The sequence below is a fragment of the Schistocerca piceifrons genome, chromosome 3, assembly GCF_021461385.2.
Source record: "Schistocerca piceifrons isolate TAMUIC-IGC-003096 chromosome 3, iqSchPice1.1, whole genome shotgun sequence".
Lineage (NCBI taxonomy): Eukaryota > Metazoa > Arthropoda > Insecta > Orthoptera > Acrididae > Schistocerca > Schistocerca piceifrons.
The window spans coordinates 731,541,767-731,564,634 of NC_060140.1; the positions used below are offsets into that span (position 1 = coordinate 731,541,767).

At 39.2% G+C, this 22,868-nt stretch overlaps 1 protein-coding gene across 1 annotated transcript in view; it reads left to right on the top strand.

Moving 5' to 3' along the window:
* LOC124789682 (protein fuzzy) overlaps nt 1–22,868 on the top strand; it is a 120,255-nt gene that overhangs the window by 13,468 nt on the left and 83,919 nt on the right. The window contains exon 2 of the mRNA XM_047257117.1: nt 10,167–10,288. Within this exon, the coding sequence (XP_047113073.1) occupies nt 10,167–10,288 (122 nt within the window). The remainder of the gene's footprint in view (nt 1–10,166; nt 10,289–22,868) is intronic.

Below are 22,868 nucleotides of genomic sequence, written 5' to 3' on the forward strand. Positions count from 1 at the left end.
TAAAGATAGTAATTGTGCCCAACTCTCAGAGTATTCTTAAAAGTATTGAACTCTGAAGATGGAATAAAACTACCGACTCTTATAATGTGGATGTAGTACTGGAATATATTCATTGTAAACAGAGAGGGCAGACATTCATTCTGCTCTGGGTGCAGTCTTACACTTGCATCCACCATAATGAGGAAGTTGACATCTTAGTGAAGCAAGCTGCATCTACAGGAACTGTTCTTGATGTGAAATTACTGTGAACAGACTCTTTGCATGCAGTCAAGAGCCATGGAAAACAGCAATGGCAAATGTGGAGTGTGTCCGAAGATACAAAAGGTGGATGTTACGTGGCATTACAACCTCAAATTTCTACAAGGCCACGGTTTATGAGAAGTCATTTGGACAGATCTATGGTTTCCACCATCATTTGACTCTGCTTTAACCATGCTTCATTTCCTCTACCTCTACATTGAATCAACATTTATAATTCTCCAGCATGTGTGTGTTATTCTTAATCAGAAGCTGATGTAAACCACATCTTGTTTTCGTGTTCCAAATTTGACAATGAACAATCGAAATTTCTGAGGACTTTGATGAGTATGGATTACCTTCACTCTCAGTCAGCGTCTTCTCTTTTGGTTTCTAAAGACATTCACCTGTATAAAGTGACTGTCAGTTTTCTTAAGAGTAAGCCTCTAGAGAACTTCCTTGCAAATGTTTTGGCACTTTACCATTAGGTTTGTAATACTCTCGCCTCTGTGAAGCATTTGTTTCAATCTTGCCTGATACTTCTGGGTTTCCAATAGCTTTTGTTACCTGGATTGGGTGGAGAGCCCCGTCTTATCTGAGTAGCAGCTTCTGGTGTGTACTGCACACCGGAACCACATAGGGGGACCCTACAGTTTCAACCCCATGGTGTAAGTCCAGGAAGTTGCAGCCTAGCTTGTCACAGTACCTCCGAAGTCTCTGGTTCAGACCTTCCACTCGACTCAGAACCAAAAGGGTGGGGACAATGCTGCAAATTGTGAACTTCATTGAAAGTTTTCTCATTTAATAGTGATACTGGCTTAACTGAAATGGTTATCTGGTTAGTCCAGTTTGTGCATTCCACTATCAAGCATTGCTTTTGTAAATAGATTCATTTACATATGGTAAATGCAAGAGCCTTATTTATTAAAGGTGATGGAATGTCCCTTTTCCACTCTCTTACTTGTAGAAAGTAAGTTCGTACTTCAGCACATAAGGAAAATCAGTTACTGTGTTATTTGTTTTCTTTCTTCCAACTTGTGTATTATGTGTATTACCATTTCCTTCCCTCTGTATTTTACCCCTGAAGGTGGCAGGGGTAAAATACAGAGAGCGAAAGGCTATTTACAATTTGTACAGAAAGCAGATGGCAGTTATAAGAGTCGAGGGGTATGAAAGGGAGGCAGTGGTTGGGAAGGGAGTGAGACAGGGTTGTAGCCTATCCCCAATGTTATTTAATCTGTATATTGAGCAAGCAATAAAGGAAACAAAAGAAAAGTTCGGAGTAGGTATTAAAATCCATGGAGAAGAAATAAAAACTTTGTGGTTCGCCGATGACATTGTAATTCTGTCAGAGACAGCAAAGGACTTGGAAGAGCAGTTGAACGTAACAGAGTGTCTTGAAAGGAGAGTATAAGATGAACATCAACAAAAGCAAAATGAGGATAATGGAATGTAGTCGAATTAAGTCGGGTGATCCTGAGGGAATTAGATTAGGAAATGAGACACTTAAAGTAGTAAAGGAGTTTTGCTATTTGGGGAGCAAAATAACTGATGATGGTTGAAGTGAAGAGGATATAAAATGTAGAGTGGCAATGGCAAGGAAAGCGTTTTTGAAGAAGAAAAATTTGTTAACATCGAGTATAGATTTAAATGACAGGAAGACGTTTCTGAAATTATTTGTATGGAGTGTAGCCATGTATGGAAGTGAAACGTGGACGATAAATAGCTTAGACAAGAAGAGAATAGAAGCTTTCGAAATGTGGTGCTACGGAAGTATGCTGAAGATTAGATGGGTTGATCACCTAATGAGGAGGTATTGAATAGAATTGGGGAGAAGAGGAGCTTGTGGCACAACTTGACTAGAAGAAGGGATCGGTTGGTAGGACATATTCTGAGACATCGAGGGATCACCAATTTAGTATTGGAGGGCAGCGTGGAGGGTAAAAGTCGTAGAGGGAGACCAAGAGATGAATACACTAAGCAGATTCAGATGGATGTAGGCTGCAGTAGGTACTGGGGGATGAAGAAGCTTGCACAGGATAGAGTAGCACGGAGAGCTGCATCAAACCAGTCTCAGGACTGAAGACCACAACAAAAACAACCATTTCCTTCAATGGGTAAATTCTCATTACTTGACATTACCAGTTGTGAAGTCCATATTGATATACATGAATTCATTTCACAAGGGATTATAGATATATGTGTTGAAGCACCAGAAGAAATATACCAGTCATTATTTATAGCTATCTGTTGTAGTGAAGAATGTCTTGTGAAACTTCCTGGCACATTAAAACTTTGTGCCGGACCGAGACTTGAACTCGGGACCTTTGCCTTTCGCGGGCAAGTACTCTACCAACTGAGCTATCCAACTTTACTTCTGCCAGATGGTAGAGCACTTGCCCGCGAAAGGCAAAGGTCCCTAGTTCGTGTCTTGGTCCGGCACACAGTTTTAATCTGCCAGGAAGTTTAATATCAGCACACACTCCACTGCAGAGTGAAAATCTCATTCTGGAAAGAATGTCTTGCAATTTCAATTCCTTTCTGAAGACTTGCTACTTCCCTTGGTTTTGCTGTGGCAGTTTCTTCCAATATGACCATATTATTGCAGTTATAGAGCCTGGTGCCTTACAGGAATTGTTTGCAAAGTTTGTGTTGCTTTTGTTGTTCACTTGAAGAGCTCCATCACTATTGATGGAGTGGTAATGTTTGTCATCCTTCAGTTCTTGCAGCAGTTTTGTTTTAATAGGGTCTCTAGTTATTGGTATATTGGAATTTTCTAGACTCCTAAGCTAATCATCCAGTAATTCAGTGAATAAAATGCACCCTGCCGACTCATCTTTCACTTCAAAATTCAAAGTATTTAACTTACTGGAAGTGGAAATTATTTTGGACACATATTCTTCTACCGATGTACATTTCTCCAGCCGAGTTGTAAGGAGTGCAGTCAGCAAACCAATTATTTTGGCTTGTCCAGAGCTTCGTATGCCTGTTTTAATTCTTCCCAGGCTTCTTTTGCAGTTGTATTCTGCAGGTGCACATAAATTGCTGGATCAACTGATAATATTGATGAATTGTTCTCGGGTTATCAGCCGAGTGGTGGCTTCATCTTATCACAACGTTTCAGTGAGTTTTGTACCCATCATCTTCTGACTTCGCCAGAAGATGATGGGTACGAAGCTCATTGAAATATTGTGACAAGATGACGCCACCACTTGGCTGATAACCTGAGAAGAACTCATCAGTGGAATATGCCGAGAAAGACTGCAATTGCATAACTGATAATATTATTTTTGCTCTAGCATCAAACACTTTTGGCTCGTCCTCTACATCACTTGAGAAGTATTCCCATAGCTTTTCATGTTGAAGATATGTTGTGATAGCAAACTGCTACATATTGTAATTCTCTCCCTTTCAATTTCTCTATAAACTGTAATGAGTTTACTCCCATAATTCCAGCTTCAAGTAGATCACTGAGCTTAGTTTCGTTTCATGACTTTCAGCAAACTGCATTTGCTGGGTACACTGGCCCCAAAGCCTGTTTTATTTTTCACTTTGATATTCAGTAAAGTGATCATGGTTTGAAGAAACACACAAGATGTGTTTTCTTTTACAAAAGCCTGCACACATTATTCAGAACAAACATATAGCTAAGAATAAAAAGCGTACATGAAGAAATTAATGGCAAAGAGCTAATTTCCAACATATGTAAATATGCTTTATGAGGATAGGACAGGTGTTTGGCCATGATCTTGCTGAAGAAAACATCCTGGCACTTGCTTGAAGTGACTTTGAAAAACCACAGAAACTCTAAACCAGGATGGTCAGACAAAGCAAGCTTCATCCCCCTGAATATGAGGTCATTGTCTTAATAACTGCACTGCCTCATTCTGTTTGCCCATGTTGCACAACATTCTTTTATGTAAACATATTTTTGCTCTTCAACACTGCACACATTGAGGACCACCACAGATGATTTCACAACTACTGAACTTGCTGCTGTGCCCCCAGCACCAATTCCAATCCATGTAGAAAACTGACTCAGTCAATTTGGAAAAATGTCTCTTCACATTGTTCCCTCAGCCCACTTGAAAAACTGAGTCAGCTCCCCCCCCCCCCCCCCTCCCCTAATGAGTGAGATTTTGAACTCAGGAGAATGACAAGACATTACTATCATACACTATAAATCTTGACGCGTGATTTTCTTGTGAAAGCATTACAGTATTGTGCTGTGACGAGAGTAATGTAGTTTTATCCCATTTCATTGTTAACCCCTACGATGAATCCTCAAAGTAATCTTTGATTGTGTAGTGTGCATTACTTATAAAGAACATTTTAGCTGCCTTTTTAAACAGCTGTATTTCAGTAATCTATGTCACTTTCATTGGTTCATGATAAAATTTTATTCTGTGATAGAAAATTCTGTTTTGAGGTTTTGTTTGTTTTTTCCATGCTAAATGTAAATCCATATGGTCCATGATTATGTATAGAACTATTTTTCCTGATATGCACAACAAATTGGTAGGTGTACTCACTTGGCAGATTAAGATTATCCCATTTTTTTAAACAGTTCTTTACAGTGAGCCCTACCACTACTACTACTACTACTACTACTACTACTACTTCTACTACTACTAGTAGTAGTAGTGGTAGTAGTTATTGTTCTTATGGACCTTTTCTGCAGGTTAAAAACTATATCAGTGTTCTTTACTTTCAGTCCCAAAAACTACTCTCATAGTTAAGAACTGAGTGTATATTAGAATAATACAGCATCTTGAGACATTGGCTGGTACAAATCCTAAGAGTAAAACATGCAAATGGCTTTCTTTTTGCCACCATCTTTGTGTGTGCTTTCCATGTTTATTGACAATCTGTATTCATTCCTAAAAACCATTTGCCTATTACACCAGCTATAAATCAATCACTTATGCTTAATGCAGTGCAATTATGTTCCCTCTTTAGGCTGACCAAGTGCAACAAGCATGGAAATCTATCCCACAACTGGCATTCGGCACCTTTGCAACACAATGCATGCATGTTTGCATGCTTGATTTAGGCTGAAGTGCATACTGTTTGTTTTCTTTCTGTCCAGTGTTAATTTATTACATACTGCCCAGTTGTAAACATTCTTGAGAGTTTCATTTTCTTTCTTCAGTTTCAGTTCTGATGTTTTATGGCCAACAATGATGTTGCTGTCATCAGCTAAGAGAATGTTTTCTCCATATCTTCCCACTGTCTGGAAAGTCAATGATATGAAGAGTATACCACTTACCTCATAAAGGAGACATTGAGTTGCGACTTATACGTAGTGAGCAACAATCTGTCTTTTTTGTTTGCAAAAATAGACATAATGTCTTATGGGATAACAGCAATCAGTGATTTTATAATGTTACTTAAAATCCGTCTTGATTGCAAATTTTTGTTTTATTCATATGACCGGTTTCGATTAATTCAGAACCATCTTCAGATCTGATATTTCAGTTACAGGAGTAACCCATCCAAATCCAGCAACTTTCACATGCTACGTCACACAAATTTTATGTGACGTGGATGGGTTACTCCTGTAACTGAAATATCAGATCTGAAGATGGTTCTGAATGAACCGAAACCGATCATATGAATAAAACAAAAATTTGTCTTTTTTGTATTGTTGTTATTCCATCCTGACTTTCCACTGTTTGGAAAGCCATTGATGTACACACTGATGGAAAAACACTATAACACCAAACAAATAATTAATTTAGAGTAATGAAATTTTGAGAATACATTTGTCTAGGTAACATATTTAAGTGATTAACATTGCAAGATCACAGTTTAATGTAAGCACAAGATAAGCCATTACCATTGTGAAGTGCTGGCACATTAATGACTGGTGTAACCACCAGAATGTTGAAATCAAGATGCAAACATGCATGCATTGTGTTGTAAAGGTGCTGAATGCCAGTTGTGGGATAGATTTCCATGCTTGTTGCAATTGGTCAGTCAGTACAGGGACAGTTAATGCTGTTTGTGGATGATACTGGAGTTGTCGTCTGAAGATGTCCTGTATGTACTCAATTGGAGACAGATCTGGTGGTCAGGCTGTCTGAAGCAACATGTTGACTCTGTAGAGCATGTTGTATTATAACAATGGTACATAGGTGTGTGTTATCCTGTCGGGAAACACCCTGGAATGCTGTTCATGAATGGCAGCACAACCCGTCGAATCACCAGATTGACCTGCAATTTTGCAGTCAGGATGCATGGGATAACCATGAGATTGCTCTGTCTGTCATACAAAATTGGGCCCCAGACCGTAACTCCAGTTGTAGGTCCAGGTAGAACCAGCTTTCATCCGAAGACACAACAGACATTGGTGCAGGCATTGGAAGCTGCTTATGGCACACGGTTATATGGCAGAATTAACTGGGAGTGTGAAACAGAACAGAAAAAAAGGGAACTGCAGAGAAGGGATATGAGTGTAGAATAAGTGAAGTTAGGGGCACAGGTTGAAGTGGGTGTGAGGGAGAGACTAGTAAGATTGAGGCCAGGGGTATAAGGACAATTCCCACCTACTAGTTCAGAAAAACTGGTATTGGGGGATGGGGTTGGGATGTGGGAGAAATTCCTGATTTCCTGTCAGAGAGGTCACAGTTCATAGTATTTGATGGAAAGTCATCGAGTAAAACAGAAGCAATTTTTGGTGTTCCCCAAGGTAGTGTTGTAGGCCCTCTGCTGTTCCTTGCGTATATAAATGATTTAGGAGACAAAATGAGTAGTTGTCTTAGGTTGTTTGCCGCTGATACTAGATGTAGTAAAGTCATCAGAAGATCAGAACCAATTACAAAATGATTTAGATAAGATATCTGTAAGGTACAAAAATTGGCAGTTGACTCTAAATAATGAAAAGTGTGAGGTCATCAACATGAGTGCTAAAAGGAATCCATTAAACTTTGATTACATGTTAAATCAATCAAACATAAAGGCTGTAAATTCAATTAAATATTTAGGGATTGCAATTACAAAAAACTTAAATTGGGAAGAACAGACAGAAAATGTTGTTGGGGGGGACAGACCAAAGACTGTGTTTTATTGGCAGAACACACAGAGTATGCAATGAATCTGCTAAAGAGACTGCCTGCACTACACTTGTCCCTCTTCATGTGTGGTACTGCTGCATGGTGTGGAATCCTTACCAAATAGGATTAACAGAGTACACCAAGAAAGTTCAAAAAAGGGCAGCTCGTTTTGTATTATTGAGAAGTAGGGGAGAGAGTGTCACAGATGTGAGCCAGGATTTGGAGGTGGACATCATTAAAACAAAGGTATTTCTCATTGCAGTGGGATCTTCTCACAAAATTTCAATCACCAACTTTCCCTCTGAATGTGAAAATATGTTGGTGCTGACCTACATAGGGAGAAATGATCATCATAATAAAATAGAGGAATCAGAGCTCGCACAATAAGATACAGGTGTTTGTTTTTCCTGCCTGCTGTTCGGGAGTGGAATAATAGAGAATTGATGTGAAGGCGATTTGATGAACCCTCTGTCAGACTCTTTTAGATGTAGATGAGAGAGAATGGAGGGGGGTCAGCTGGCATTGGTATTGAAGCTGAACATGTTTTGTACAATAGTATGTTCTGCCACTGGGTGCTGAGTTTTGCTCTTGGCCAGGATCTGGTGGTGGCCATTGTTTTGGCTGGACAACTGGTTGGTGGCCATTCAGGATCTGGTGGTGGCCATTGTTTTGGGTGGACAACTGGTTGGTGGCCATTCAGTTGGGTGGACAACTGGTTGGTGGCTAAGCCAACAAAAATTCAGTACAAAAGTTACAGCAGGGCTGGTAAATGATATGACTACTTTCACAAGTGTTAGGATAAAATACTCCTGAAATAGGATGCACTGGATGGAGCCACCTGTATCTTCCACAAGGATATAATTCATGTGGTGGGTCATGGGAGGAGGTGTTGCTTAAGGGTGGATTAAGATACCTGTAGTTTGTAGATTGGGTGGGCCATAGAATACAGCTTTTGGAGGGAAAGGTGTGGTTGTGGGTAGATGATCAATTCTGGGCAGAATGATTAGTTGTAGAAGCTGGGGCAAAGGATATGATTAGATAAATTTTGGCAATATGTTGGAATTTCAGTGAGTTTTGGGTTACATATGAATCATTTGTAATAGTGTAAATTGTAATTTCTTTTAATTTCAGTGATGTTGAACACTTTCAGTCATCATAACCATCATTTGATCAGAGTTAATTTATCTAGACTGTATGAGGAGACAGTGCTTGGAGCCACTGCTTACTTCCAAAAAATAGCATTAACCAACTGCCCAGTGCAGCTGGTTCATAGGTGTTAGGAGGAGCAGGGAAATGTGTATATGTTGTATGGAAAATCTGTTTGTGGAGTAGATTTGGAAGGTAAAGCCTGCCTATGGAGGTTTTAGTAAAACCTTCAAGCATACTAAACAAGGGATTGTTCGTCACTGCAGATACATAGTGTGTGGATGACCAAGCTGTGAGGGAGAGTTTACTGTGGAAAGTATGGTAGCTATCAAAATTTGAGGTCATGATGGTGATTAATGTGTGTTATATACGTATAGGTTTTTATGGACTCTTCGGAGAGGTAGAAATCAATGTCAAGGTAAGTAACATGCAAGGCTTAAGAGGACAAAGATGGAAGAGAAGGTGTTGAGACTGTGGAGGAATGAGGGTAGTGTTCCGGTCCTGAGTTCAGATCATTAAGATGTCAAAAAAGAACCAAAACCAGTTAAGAGGTTTGGGTATTGGATGGCTAGGAAGGTTTCCTTTAGATGGGCCATAACCAGGTTGTGTGGGAGGGTGCCATGTGGGCGCCCTTGGCTGTGTTATGGGTTGGTTTGTATACCACCCGCTCATTGAAGGAGAAGCGGTAGCCAGATTAGTAATGCATTCAGTTTCAAGATTTTTCATGAAGTTTAACACTGTTAAACACTGCATTCAGTCGGGAGAATCAATCGTGTGGACAATTTGTTCCTTTTACGAAAGATTGCGAATTCCAGATGTGTACGAAGCCTTTTTGGACGATTTAACACAGACTCAGTGATTGCAGGCTCTCTTCGACACAGCTGAAACTTCCCCACTAATTATAGGGCCAACGTGATCATCAAATGATTCAGAAAAAACTCATCCGTTCATTCACTCCGGAACAAAAAAGGTCACAAACCTTATTTATGAAGGAAATTGTGTATTAAATCCATCTCCATTACATGTCCAGATCTCCGGTGATTCCACGTCTTAATTTTTTTCCGTTTACAGTCTCTTTCTATTCAAACAAACCGCTAGCGGCGCAAATGTTAATTGGCTCACTGTAGCGAGAAGAAAAGCAGAATATGTATCTCTGAGAAACACATAAATCCCTCAATTGATACTCCAGAAGCTGTCCTAGTTACCCCTCTCTAACAACCATGGAGAATGCATTTATGCATCTCTGTTATTTCAAAGAATAAACGCACTGGAAAATACTTTGGCGTCATCGAGCTGTCGCCGCATATGTTACGAGAAAATCAGATCAGATACTTTTCCAAAGTGAATGAATGTGGATGGTTTGATTGACAATGATTAATTGGTGCGTAGTAGAGGGTATTTTCTGTGGGGACATTACAGAAGGTAATGATTATTGAAAATTCACATGAAATTGAACTGAAAATTGCAACTTTTAAGTACTGTAGCCTGCGTCCTCAACATTACAAGATGAAACCTGATTGCACTGTACACCACCTTATATTCACAGAGGCATTTCTACCATTTGTAACCATTTTGTAGTAACCAATTAAATTGGAATTTTGTGGGCATAGCTAATATTGTGATGGGACTTGCGCAGTGAAAACTATTTGTATGATGAATTGTTTGTAGTTATTTAGGACTGTGCAGTGGGCTTCCACAACTGAATACATCAATTCCATTTTGTTGCAGCTTCCGTTTCCAGTTGTGGCCTCACTAAATGGTGTTCATATGTTTGCAAAATGCCACAAAATGATGCTTCAGAGTACCTCTTCATCAGACATGACAGTTGTGTGGCATGAAGTAGAGGAAAGGTAAGGGCAATGTGGGAGTAGTAAAGATAAACCTGATTGATGGTTTTTATATATAGTTGTGACCCTTAACAGCAACCACCTTAAATTCACTTTCCAAGATAAGTAAGAAATGGCAGAATGGAAACAAATAAAACAACAGGAAGAAAAGAAGACTTATTGACAGGACAAAACTATGTCTTCATTTGAGTCTTAAATCCACACTTGGCTTTTGTGGGTTGTTCTGTTACCAAATGCAGTACAACCTACTTCACACCTTCAGTCAATCAATACCTTTTTTCTACTCGCAGAACTCCACAAGAAGCTCTTGTGCATATCTTGCTGCAGTTGCACTGTCGTGAGAAGTGATTTAGAGAAAAGGGGCTTAGCCACAACATAGCAGTTTTAGTCTGTAGATGAGTGTACAAAATTGTGAAACTTCTTGATAGGCATCCTGTGAAGGCATTAAACCACATCCCTGCAAGGCAAGGTTTGGAGTCCAAGCTATGTTGCAGGGTTAATCTGGTAGAACAGTTCATACCAGTATACATTCCTTTACAGATTTGAAGTATTCATTATAGAAATGATGAAAGGCAAAAGAAAAAAATAATGATTATTTAAATAAAAATAAATTTTTAATATACTATGTTTTTTAATTGGGCTAACAAGTATAAACTAATTTCTCGTAGCCCCATACAAGTTCCTAACCCCATACAGACAGACCAGAAAATTTGTGATCATGAATTTTTAAAAGCTATGAAAATACTTGTAAGATTTAAAACAAAAAATGTGGAGCACAAGCCATAGGTAATAACAATGAGGTGGACTACCGTATTTACTCGAATCTAAGCCGCATTCGAATCTAAGCCGCACCTGAAAAATGAGACTCGAAATCAAGGAAAAAATATTTTCCCGAATCTAAGCCGCACCTGAAATTTGAGACTTGAAATTCAAGGGGAGAGAAAAATTATAGGCTGCATCTCCAAATCGAAACAAAGTTGGTCCATTGTAATATGAGACACAATTTAGGTCGAATGAATGACGATACAGCTACAGTAGTTTGGTTCGAGTCGTCAGTTAGCCGTTAAGCTTTACGAGGTAGCCATTGCTATGCGTCAGGCGCTCCGTCCGTATTTATACGGGTACCCTTCCTTTTCCTCGTGCTTCGTCTGGTTTGAATTGATAGCTTATTTTTCTTTGATCTGATAAGCGCAGTTTTCTTTGTTAAAGGTGTTTACGTCATTCTAAGCTGAAAATGCGTTAATGTACTGTGTCATGAATTGTTTGTCGCATTCTGATAGTGCGTGTTTACGGCCTGTCGCCGCTCGCGGCATGGCTTGCTTTTGTGCGCGCTACCGCCGCTTTTTTTTTTTTTTTTTTTTTTTTTTTTTTTTTTTTTTTTTTTTTTTTTTTTTTTTGAGGAATCGTCTAATTAGCGAAACAATGGCAAGAAACTGCTATTTGTTGTTACTTACACTGCTGCTTTCTTTGATAATGATCAACAAGAACCAAATAATAGACTGCGTATGATAGAAGATGTTCTGAACAAGAGTTTAGCGAAAATTTTTCTCCGTTTGAAAATCTTTGCGGGCGCCTCTTTAGTACATTACATTCTACATAGAAATTAGAGTCATCTTAGATTTAAAAATCTAGTCAATTGCCGTGCGTCATTTCTGACTGTATCACTATTAAGCATAAGAATAACACGAATATAAACATGACATGATATGTATATTCTTCCGCGTTTGCTGTTGTCTCACTCTAGTTGCGTAGTTTATTAGGCAGACTGGATTTAAAGGAGATAGCAGCAAACATGAAACAATACATGGCAAAATGTTTATTTGCGTATTATTCTTATGGTGACGAGAATACTGCATGTGATTCACAATTTATAAAAGTTCCTGTTATAGCAACCATCTCTTCTCACAGATAGGAAAAAATTCAGAACGAGTTGGCCATATTGACAAACATCCCAAACAGTCGGATTTTCGTAGTACATTGAAATGCTGCTACGTTCGAAGATGAACCATGCGGAATTTGTATTTACTTCGTTGGATAATGTATGAAATGCAGTGGTCGAAACTCGGGGCGGAGAAAATAGCTCGTCTTCCACCTTTTTTTTTTTTTTTAAATTTATTACTGACGCAGAGGTTTTGGCGCCAGTATTTATCTTTGTGCCTACAAAGCATGCCTGTGTGGCGCTACATATATTCGACGGCAGAAGTAAGTTGTGGCGGCACCCACCAACTTTTTTCAGAATTTTCGCTGGCTTTGCACTCGATTCTAAGCCGCAGGTGGTTTTTTGGATTACAAAAAACGGAAAAAAAGTGCGGCTTAGATTCGAGTAAATACGGTATTCATGCCTCAGTTATGTGTTGCATGCTTCCCACATTTTTTGTTTTAAAACTTTTAAAAGTACTTAAAAGGCTACAGATATTAAAAATTCACTGTCACAAGTTTTCAGGACTATCTGTATCGGGTTAGGATACAGAGGGGGGGGGGGGGGAGGGGGGGTTGTAGGAGAAACTATTTAATGCTTTTCAATCCAGTTTAAAAGTATGATGTATTAAAATTTTAATCTTTCAACATATTTTAAACATAACGATGAGATTATGTTCATGTTGTGGACAGTATTAATAATAAACACGGGGGGAGGGGAGGGGGTGGTTTTCAGATGACACGGTTATCTATAGTGAAGTGCTATATGGAAGAAGCTGCCTAAATATTCAGTCAGATCTTGATAAGATTTCAAAATGGCACAAGAAATCACAAATTTCTTTAAATGTTCAGAAATGTAAAGCTGCGTACATAAAAAAAAGTTGCATTTGGTGACTATAATGTCAGTGAATGACAGTTCGAATTGCCCAACACATACAAATACCTGAGTGTAACAATTGTAGGGATATGAAGTAGAATGAACACATAGGATCTGCAGTCGTGGGTAAAGAAGGTTGTAGATTGTTGGGAAAATGCAGTCAGTGTACAAAGGAGATTTCTTACACATCACTCATGTGACCCATTCTGGAATATTGCTCAAGTGTGTGGGACCTGTACCAAATGGGGCTAACAGGGGGTATTGAACCTATACAGAGAAGGGCAGCACAAATGGTCATTGGTTTGTTTGGTCCATAGGAGAGTGTCACAGAGATGTAGAAAAAGTAAGCTGACAGGCTCGTGAAGATAGACTTAAACTATCCCAAGAAAGCCTATGTACAATGTTTCAAGAACTGGCCTTAAATGATGATACTAGGAATATACTACAAGCCTGAATGTATCGCTCACGTAGGGATCATGAGGACAAGATTAGATTAATTACAGAACAAATAGAGGCATTGAACAATCATACTTCCTGCACTCAATATGTGAATGGAAAACAAAGAAACTCTAAATAACTGGTGCAATAGGATATACCTTCTGCCGTGCAATTCAGTGTTTGCAGCATATGGATGTAGATGTAGACAAATGTCAGGTTTATTTCGGTGTCTTTTTATCTGTTAATACATGAAGTAGAACAGTGTTGTATCTACCCACAATGAATCTGTAATTTCCTTAAAAAAGTAAAATAAAAAACAAACAAAATTAATTTTAAATAGGCATAATCTGTATCACTTCAGGCAGGGAGTTACCTTCATAGTCTCGGATGTTATTGAATTTAGCATACGTTAAAATTGAGGAGTAAGTAAAAAACAAATATCTTTTTGTTATCTCCAAAAAAATTCCTGCCCCGAGATACAGGCCTCCAAAGATGACACTGTGAACACAATTTTGAAGATGCAAATTTTGAAAACAATTTTAAAATGCTGTATCTCTGTAACAGTTCTAGATATTTTGTTAGAGTTTCTTTAGTTGATATGTAATTGCTTTACGATTACAGTGGCATCCTCCATTTGGATATATCTGTCAAAGTTCTTTTACAGTCGCCTTTTGAATTTTTTTAATAATTCACAGAATTTTTTTTTTCAAAAATGCCAATCCAGAAAATGTAGATTTTTTTCTGTTGATTAATACCATGTAGTACTATATTCTGTGTAAAGGAGAGCTTCCACTTTTAAGTTCTTCACTGAAGTCGCTTCACCGAAGTTGTTTCTTACTAATTTCATTGTTACAATGTTTATTTCTATTGTCTTTGTCCTGTTTGTTCATTGCAGGTTTCTATATTGTAGTTGTTCAGTGCTAATTTGTTTACGAAAAAGCTTCTAAGAAATCTGAGAACATGCAGTGAGTTCTGTGTTTTCGTGAGGAATTTTCCAGTTGACACAGTTGCAGTGCGCATTGAGAAAAAGACTGTTTGAAATGTATTCTGACTGGGGCCACAGGAGAGTGAATTGTGCTGACTCTTTTCATAAAAAAAAAAAACAGACTTTGTTCAGTTTGGGAATAAGTGTTCTCATTTGAAGACTCTGTTTCAAAGTGAAGATGTTTCCAGTGAGGACTTTTAGTGTTCTAAATGTTCTGACAGAATAACAACGACGAGAGTATTTGAACAAGGTGAAGCCTCCCATGGTGCAGATGATGCAGATTTTGCATCAATAGAAGAAAAATGAAATACCCCGAATCAGTCAAGTATAGAGATAGGTGTTAGTCCTGTTAAGAAACCATGGTCTGTGAAGTCGAGTCATAAGCTCTATGGATCAAGAAAGCGCAGAGAAATTACTAAAGCTGTGGGTGAATACACTACAGCAAAACTGACCACACTCTTCAAAGTAGGAATTTCATCTTTAGAAGAAAATGAACCAAAGCACTCTTGCACCTCTCTACAGGAAAGTTTCACAAATATCATTTCAGTTTCCAGAATGAGATTCAGTTGTTGAATATTGTGTATCCTACAGTGAAAAAGTACAAGTTTCAATTATTATTCCAGAGACATTTTCAGAGAAAACAATTTGAACCACATTCCATCAGTATCAGAGTACATGGTAGACAAATCAAGGAATGTGAGATCTGTAAAAGGAGTGTTTGGAAGACTAGAGAACTTAGTGTGGTAGCTTTGAAGAATGTACTGGAGCACGTGACATATGACACCTTGGTTGGGTGTGTGAAGTCATTAGTGGTCTGTGACGTACAGCGAGAGACGTGTTTGTTCCAAGAATGCGGTGACTGCCCTTACAGACAGTTGGCCTGGAAGACATAGCAGATAACTCTGAAGAAATTACATATGTGATGTGAGAGGAAAATAAACTAATTAAGAAAACTGTTGCATTTGACAGTTTCATTGATGAACTTGGTAAGTGGTCAGTGAAAGCAGCAATACACCAGAATCTGAAGAAATTGCAACAATACATTGCAGAAGTGAAAGGGTGTGTACACAGGCTGAAGAACTATGTTTAGTACTTCACTGTGATTTTGCTGAGAACTGGGCTGTAATTCTCCCACAAAGGTATCATTGGAGCAATGACCAGGTTTCAATTTTTACAGGAGTGACATATTTTCAAAACAAGACCACAGTGTTGCAGTTATAAGTGATGACACAGGACATGACTCAGGACATGCTTTGCTAGCAAATTCTTTAACTGCAAACAGAGGCAGAGAATGCTCCAAGTCATTTTAAAAATAATTGCCAGCTGTTTGAATTGAGTAAGTCTCTTGTGCCAACTGACTGGGTATACAGTGCTACTGGTCACCAGACTGGGCCATGTGATGGTGCAGGAGGCCTGCTGAAGCACCATGCTACAAAACATAATCTTTCTAGACCAAATACAGTTGTAATTCAGAATGCTGAGGATTTTACGAGAATCGTGAAATCTTACACATCCACAGCCCCCATTCTTTTGTCCAAAGGGGAAATCGAAGAATTCTGTGAGCAGAAAAAAGAACAATGGTCCAAACAAACTGCTCCTGTGAAAGGAATTCAGAAGACACATGTTTGGAGTCAAAGTGATGGGCGAACACATGTTGCATGCACTTTGAAGGGCAAGAAAGAAGAAATTTCATTCATTTGGCCAACACCTCAGAAACAGCAGGATAATATTCCCTTTCACAACCTGAGAATGGGGATGTTTATGGTGTGTGTGTGTATGACTGTGACTGGTGGATTACAGAAATTATAAACAGTTATGAGTTAAATGGAGTTGTAGTGAACCTAATGCTACCACATGGACCAGCTGCTGGATTTATGTTTCCAGCTAAAGGACAGCAACAATGCCATCAGTGACCACATCCTGTTCACAAGGTTTTGAAGATTGTAAGTGCTCCAGTTCCTAATGGTTCAAAAGGAAGATATCACTCTATATCAAAGGAAGATACTGAAGCAGTGAAACACATTTTTAGTTGATTGACTGGCTACTTTCAGTACAAAACAGAGTGCACAGAAGTTGCATAAACTGAAACTTTTAAGTCTTTGGACCTTTCACCTACATTTTGGAACCATTTAAAATGCTTGAAAAATGAGTCTCTTACTCTTCATTCAAAACTAAAATTATGTTAAATAAGGGTAGGTTTTGATTTTTATGAGCCTGTTATGTGATAATGTGGTAAATAAAACAGATTTTATGTGTGGCAAAAATTTCAGTTGTTTATAAAACCTCTTCCACCTAAAAGTGGAAGCTCTCTTTTTCAGGGAATGTAGAACTATGTGGTATTAATCAACAGAAAAAATCAAAACTTTATGGATCGGCATTTTTGAAGAAAATGTTTTTTCCATAAATATAAAAAAGTTCAGAACGCTATAGTAAAAGAGCTTTGACATATAGGTCCAAATGGAGGATTTCTTTGTAACCATAAAGAAATTATCTTTCAAATTTAAAAAAAAAAAAAAAAAAAAAAAAAAACAACAACAAAATGTCTTGAACTGTTCTAGAGATACAGTTTTTACAATTTTTTTTCCAAAATTCACATCTTCAAAATGGTAAGCGCAGTGTCATCTTTGGAGGACTGTATCTCGGAGCAGAAATTTTTTTGGAGAAAACAAAAAAATTCTTGTGCCTTACATAGTCCTTCACTTTAACACATGCTAAATTCAATAACATCCGAGACTATGAAGGTATGATTTTTTCCTAGCCTGCCTGAATTGATATGGATGTTGCCTATAATTGTTTCTAATAGATTTTTTTTTTGTGTTAGTTTGATACCCACAGTTTTGCCCTTGCATATCATCTCCCTCCTCCCTCCCCCTTCTCTGTCCATCTTCTCCACTCTCATTGTCCATCAGCTCCTCCCCCTTTCTCTGTCCAGTTCCTCCTCCTCCATCCATCTCCTTCTGCTCCCTCTCTGGCTACATGCTCCTCCTTCTCTCTCTTTCTCTGTTTGTATCTTCCCATTCCCTCTCTCAGTCCATCTGCTCCTCCCTCTCTCTTTGTCAGTTTTCTCTCTCCTCTCTCTCTCTCTGTCCATTTCATCCCCCCTCTTTGTTCGTATCATCCTCAACCTGTCTCTACTGATTTCCTCCACCCTCTCTGTCTGTCCATCTCGTTGTCCCCAGCTGTCTCTGCTCTGTTTACCTTCAGAGCTGCAGCCATTCTATCGGTTACATTATTGACAGAGAGCAGTGGGCTGCCATTAAGTTTTCCAGTCTCAGAGTAGACACACAACTCGCAAACCATTTTCTCAACTGACCTCGTGTGATGATCTCCTGGCCTAGAGAATGACGCAGAACTTCTCCACTCATAACTTTATATGAACTTCTTTCTGACATTGTTCAGTGCCACACAACAAATCTTCTTACTGACATTGTTTAGTGTGACACAACAAATAACAGTAACAACAAATACAGTAACAACTCCTGCAACAGTGAGTATGACAACAAACAAACTCAGAGGGAGCAACAATCACACTGCAGACTATCTCGAGTTCAAACGCAGTGCAAGCGGGAAGTGTCAGAGTGGTCGCATGAAGGCTTTGCAACTTCGGGTGGTTAATGCGGCCACAGATATTGAGAGATTGGTGAAATGCTGTCCATTCCTCAGGTGTGGGCTCTCTCTTCTACTTCCATTATAAATGTCAATTGTAAAGTAATTTTGAACAGGGTATAGATGTTAGGCATTACAACCTCCACCCCAACCCACACCTGCCGCCTCACAGACTGACCAAAAAGTGAGGTGATATTGCTTTGCCATCCAATTCTGAGCTATGTTTAAAATTTAATCTCTAGCTCATTGGGAAGGTAGTTTAAAATCGATTGCAAAATATGTGCTGGACAGGCAGCCAGACAGACCAGAAAGTGAGTTCAAAAGGATGCAGAATCTAATAAGAGTAAGAGAATATAGACAATAAAAAAGAAGAGGAAACAGAAGGAAGGATGTGGAAGATAATGGAGAAGAACAAAGAGGGGATACAATATTGCAAATTACAACAAGCTGGGTGATTTAGGTTAAGTGATGGAGAGTCATTTCTGGTGCTTAGTTTTAGAAGTACATATCCAAATAACATTGCAACTTCACATGTGCTATTGGGGTTTTATTTTCTCATAAGAGGTAACCATTCACAATGTGCCACTTAATTTATAGAAAAAAAAGGGAAGGCTGCTACGTAACAACCAGTGTGCAAGCACACAGCCATTTAAAAAATTTAGTGGCTCGTCTGCAAACGTAGTGGTCTGGTTGTGTGCTGTTGCATTGTGCCCCCAAGAAATTCTTCAAATAATAGTAACATGGCTAAGGAACAACCAGTGAATATTAAACTGAAATAAATATGAATTATTAAATAAGATTAATTAGGACTAGTCCATTAGGACACGGATGTGCTCTGACATCAGAATTACGCTCAATGTTAATGTTATTTCTAATTCAAGAAAATAAGTTATCTGAAATGGTGGTCTTACAATGATGACAGTGTACCCAAGAATGTCATATATGATTTTGAAATGCTAGTGCAAGCATGGCATACGCAGGCAGTGTGTACTTCTGTTCTGAAGCCATTGTCCTGTGCACTGATTCGTTAATGTAAGCAAATTCCCCCACATCTAACCAGTTCACTGAAGTTGATTGAATAACTGATTCTCGAATAAAGTTCAGTATAACTGTTCACACTAAAACACCATGACAATGCATCACCAGAATTACAAACTGTTCCACTGAAATAACTAAGTTCAACTATGTGCTCACCACATTGCATAAGCAGCTCATAGACTGTGCAAGCTTTTACCCAGACCAAGGACATACTGGAAAACACCTTAACATAGTCTGCTTGCTTCGCCCTCAACTCTGCCAGATGACGACAATTTGAAATTATGTACAGATTTAAAACATATTTCATACTAAACGAACAAGATATATTTTGTAATTCATTTGCATTCCATCAATTAAACAAATATATAGAGCTGAGTTATGTTTTTTAGATAACTATTTTACCATAGGGAGGCTAGATTCCCTTCTGTAATATTTTGGACTAGTCGTATGGATAGCCTCCTGCCTGAGGCTGGGGTCCCCCCGCCCCTTTTTCCAATTAGGTGACAAGAACTGCCTCTAAATTTCACATTCCAAATTTGCAGTTTCTCTGAGCATCTAAACAACAAGATTCTTGTTCAAGGAGGATTTAACTACCTCCAAAGGGGCCTAGGTATGTTGTAATGTTAGCAGCCTGTTTACCTCTCAGTTGTGAGCTTAGCCTTCCTCCAGTGAAACCTCATGTCAGAATCCTTCTACGCCCTGTCCATAGATCTGTCTCTTAAACCCAAAGGAAATGGTAGCCCCCCTCAATGCTCCAGCATTTGTTCCTCTCAATTCTTGATGAATTTCGTAGAGTGAACATTATATGTTGACAGCTCTGTGGTTGAAGGCAAAACTGGATATCCTTACTCACATAACAGGCACCTTGAACAACATTCACTATTAATGATGTTATTTCTTATCGTGGCAGAAGCCATGGCTATAATCTATGCCCCCTGGGTTACATAAACATCTGTTTTACTAGGATTTTCCTAACATGTTGTAACTCTTTGAACAGTCTCCTAGTCATAAATCATTGCCATCCACAAAATACAGTAGTTGTTATCACCCACAACCTTCTTTCAGATCTCCATAAATGTGGGAAAGCAACCTGATTGGCCCCAGGGGCCTCAGACTAAAGCTGACTGGCATGCAGACCTCTCCCTATGCCTGTCCAGTTTCTATTCTTTTAGATTTCTTAAATGTTATAATCTATGATGTTATTGTATTTCATTTTGCTGTTTGACTGAGTACCTGTTTTATCAGAAATTGGTTCCAGGGGTCACCCAGCTTCATCCAAAGAGGGACAGCCTAACCCAGACCTCTCAGCTATTTCTTACACTTGTACATCTCTTGTTATTTTAGTACAAGGGTTTTATTTTATGTATTCCTGCCATTTTATGACTCCCCCCCCCCCCCCCCCAGATGAAAAGCTCCAGTGGCCTCTGACTATTTTCATCTGGAGCACATCCCTCACTAAACAGTATTTGATACTTTTCTAATGAATTTTCACTCTTGTACTGATTTGAAACTTTCTGACATATTCAGATTGTAAGCTGGATCATGTCTTGAACCTGGAACCTTGGTCTTTTGATGTGAAATGCTGTCCCAGCTGAACTGTCCAAGATTGACTCATGAGCCACTCTCAGAGCTTTACTTGTGTCAGTCCTCTCTCAGCATTTCTGTGAAGTTTGGAAGGTAGGAGAGAGGTATTGGTGCAAGTAAAGCTGTGATTCAGGTCATGAGTCATGCCTGAGTAGCTCAGTCTGTAGAGCTTTTGTCTGTGAGAGGCAAACGTTCTGACTTTGAGTCCACAGTTTTAATTTATTTTTTACTTGTTTGCTCATTATTTTATCTTACGCTCTTTTTTAATTGTTTTGCTGTCCCACATGAACCCACTAGAAAATCCATTTGGCTAACTACCTTGTTCCTCCTAGAGGTACTCCATTGGTTTGATAACACAGGATTGAGGGATTGATTGTCTCGTGGTGTGATTTCCTTAGCTCTAATCATCTAACAGTGCTGCAGCAAGGTTGGATGGAACATTTACATAAGTGCAGGGAACATGTGTGGTGGACAGTTTTTTACTGTGACACCTCCATAACTTACAGATGGTGTCTTTTTTTATGTACAGATGAATATGAATGTTCTGTTGTGATCCCATCTGTTTTTGCAGCAACTCATTGTATTGGGTGCCGAATCAAGACACTAGCACAGTGTCAGATTTACGACTGGCCTAGTGTTGACACCACCATCAAATGTATGGTCCAGAAGTGCCAAGCCTGCAGCCACATCTAGCTAGTGGTGGCATAGCATTATAACCACTGTTGATGGCCTATTTAACTCCTAGTATGCAGCATGGTTGGTCAGTATGACAATGTGAACAATCACGCACGCCGTGGCCAACATGTTTACAATAGAGGAGGAATGTATTATAATAGTGTCCAACAGTGTCCCTCAATTTACACTGTCTATGTACCAAGAATTCCATAAATGTAATGGGATGCAACTTGGGACTACCACTCTGTTTCACCCAATGTTGAATTCTGAAGTTGTGTAGCTGGTAAGGACATATCAAATGCAAATAATTGTAAGTTCTCCGATTTCTAGGGAAACACTCACAAGCTTTCTCACAACATATAGGTCCACCTCTATCAGTGGGCTTAATCCTGACAAAGTATTGCATGGGCACATGCCATGTACTTTCTTTGACTTGTTATACCCAACCCAGTAAACCCACGACTCAGTCACCGAGCCTTGTTGTTATGCAAGGTCCATGTATCAACCAAAACTCTGGGGGACCCAAATTGTTTTCATTGGGTATACAGGGTAACAAATGTTTGGAATTACGATCATGAGCAGCTGAATTTCCAGCTGTGGGAGTCCACAACGCTGCCCCTCTTGGACCACTTGAGCCCATAAAAGCAACCACTGTTATGATGAACTTCTCTGTGAGACTGGCTATCACCATTGTTACAAGATCTACCTGTGTCTTGGCTGACAAAAGGGGTTCCTCAGTGAACACCAGTGTGTGTCGATGGAATTGCAACTCGTGAGCTAATTGTGGTTACTACCAAGAAAATGATTCCTTCTACAAATTAGAAAATGCAGTGAAGGTCAAACATAAAGACAGTGAGCTATCCATGGAGGCAGAACTGTTACTGCTCTCAGAGCTCTACCACTTCCTGCAGACAGGCCCAAACACCTGTTTCTATAACCTGTGGCCCCAGTACAATACTTGAAACAGCCAATCACAGCATAGACATATTGTGGGACACTTTGTTAAGGATTGCAGCATTTCTCTCTCTCCTTCCGTTGGTGGCCATGCCAGTTGCCAGTTTCAGCCTACATGTCCATTAGGGGAGGGGAGTGGGGCATGTTAATATACCAAAATGATGCAGATCTTTCATTCAGCCCAAGTATCAGTATTCATGGGCAGTCAAGAGATACTGTCGCTGTACAGGCAGCAAATCGTCACATGGCACTGTGAAGGGTGGGAGATGTGCAAGGTCAGCATGTCCCCTGGTATGATACCGCAAATAAATGCTGTGAGAGGCAGAATTGCATTCACTCTTTCATGTTCCAAGAAGCTACAGTTATCATGCCATGTGGATAGCCAGAGTCTGACCTTGCTTGTTTCCTGTTCTTGATTTGGGATTATTCTCTGTACAGATTTATCACGCTATGACAGTTTTTGTGTTTCAGCATGTGAAATCTCTCATTAATGACCATTTAGAACTGTC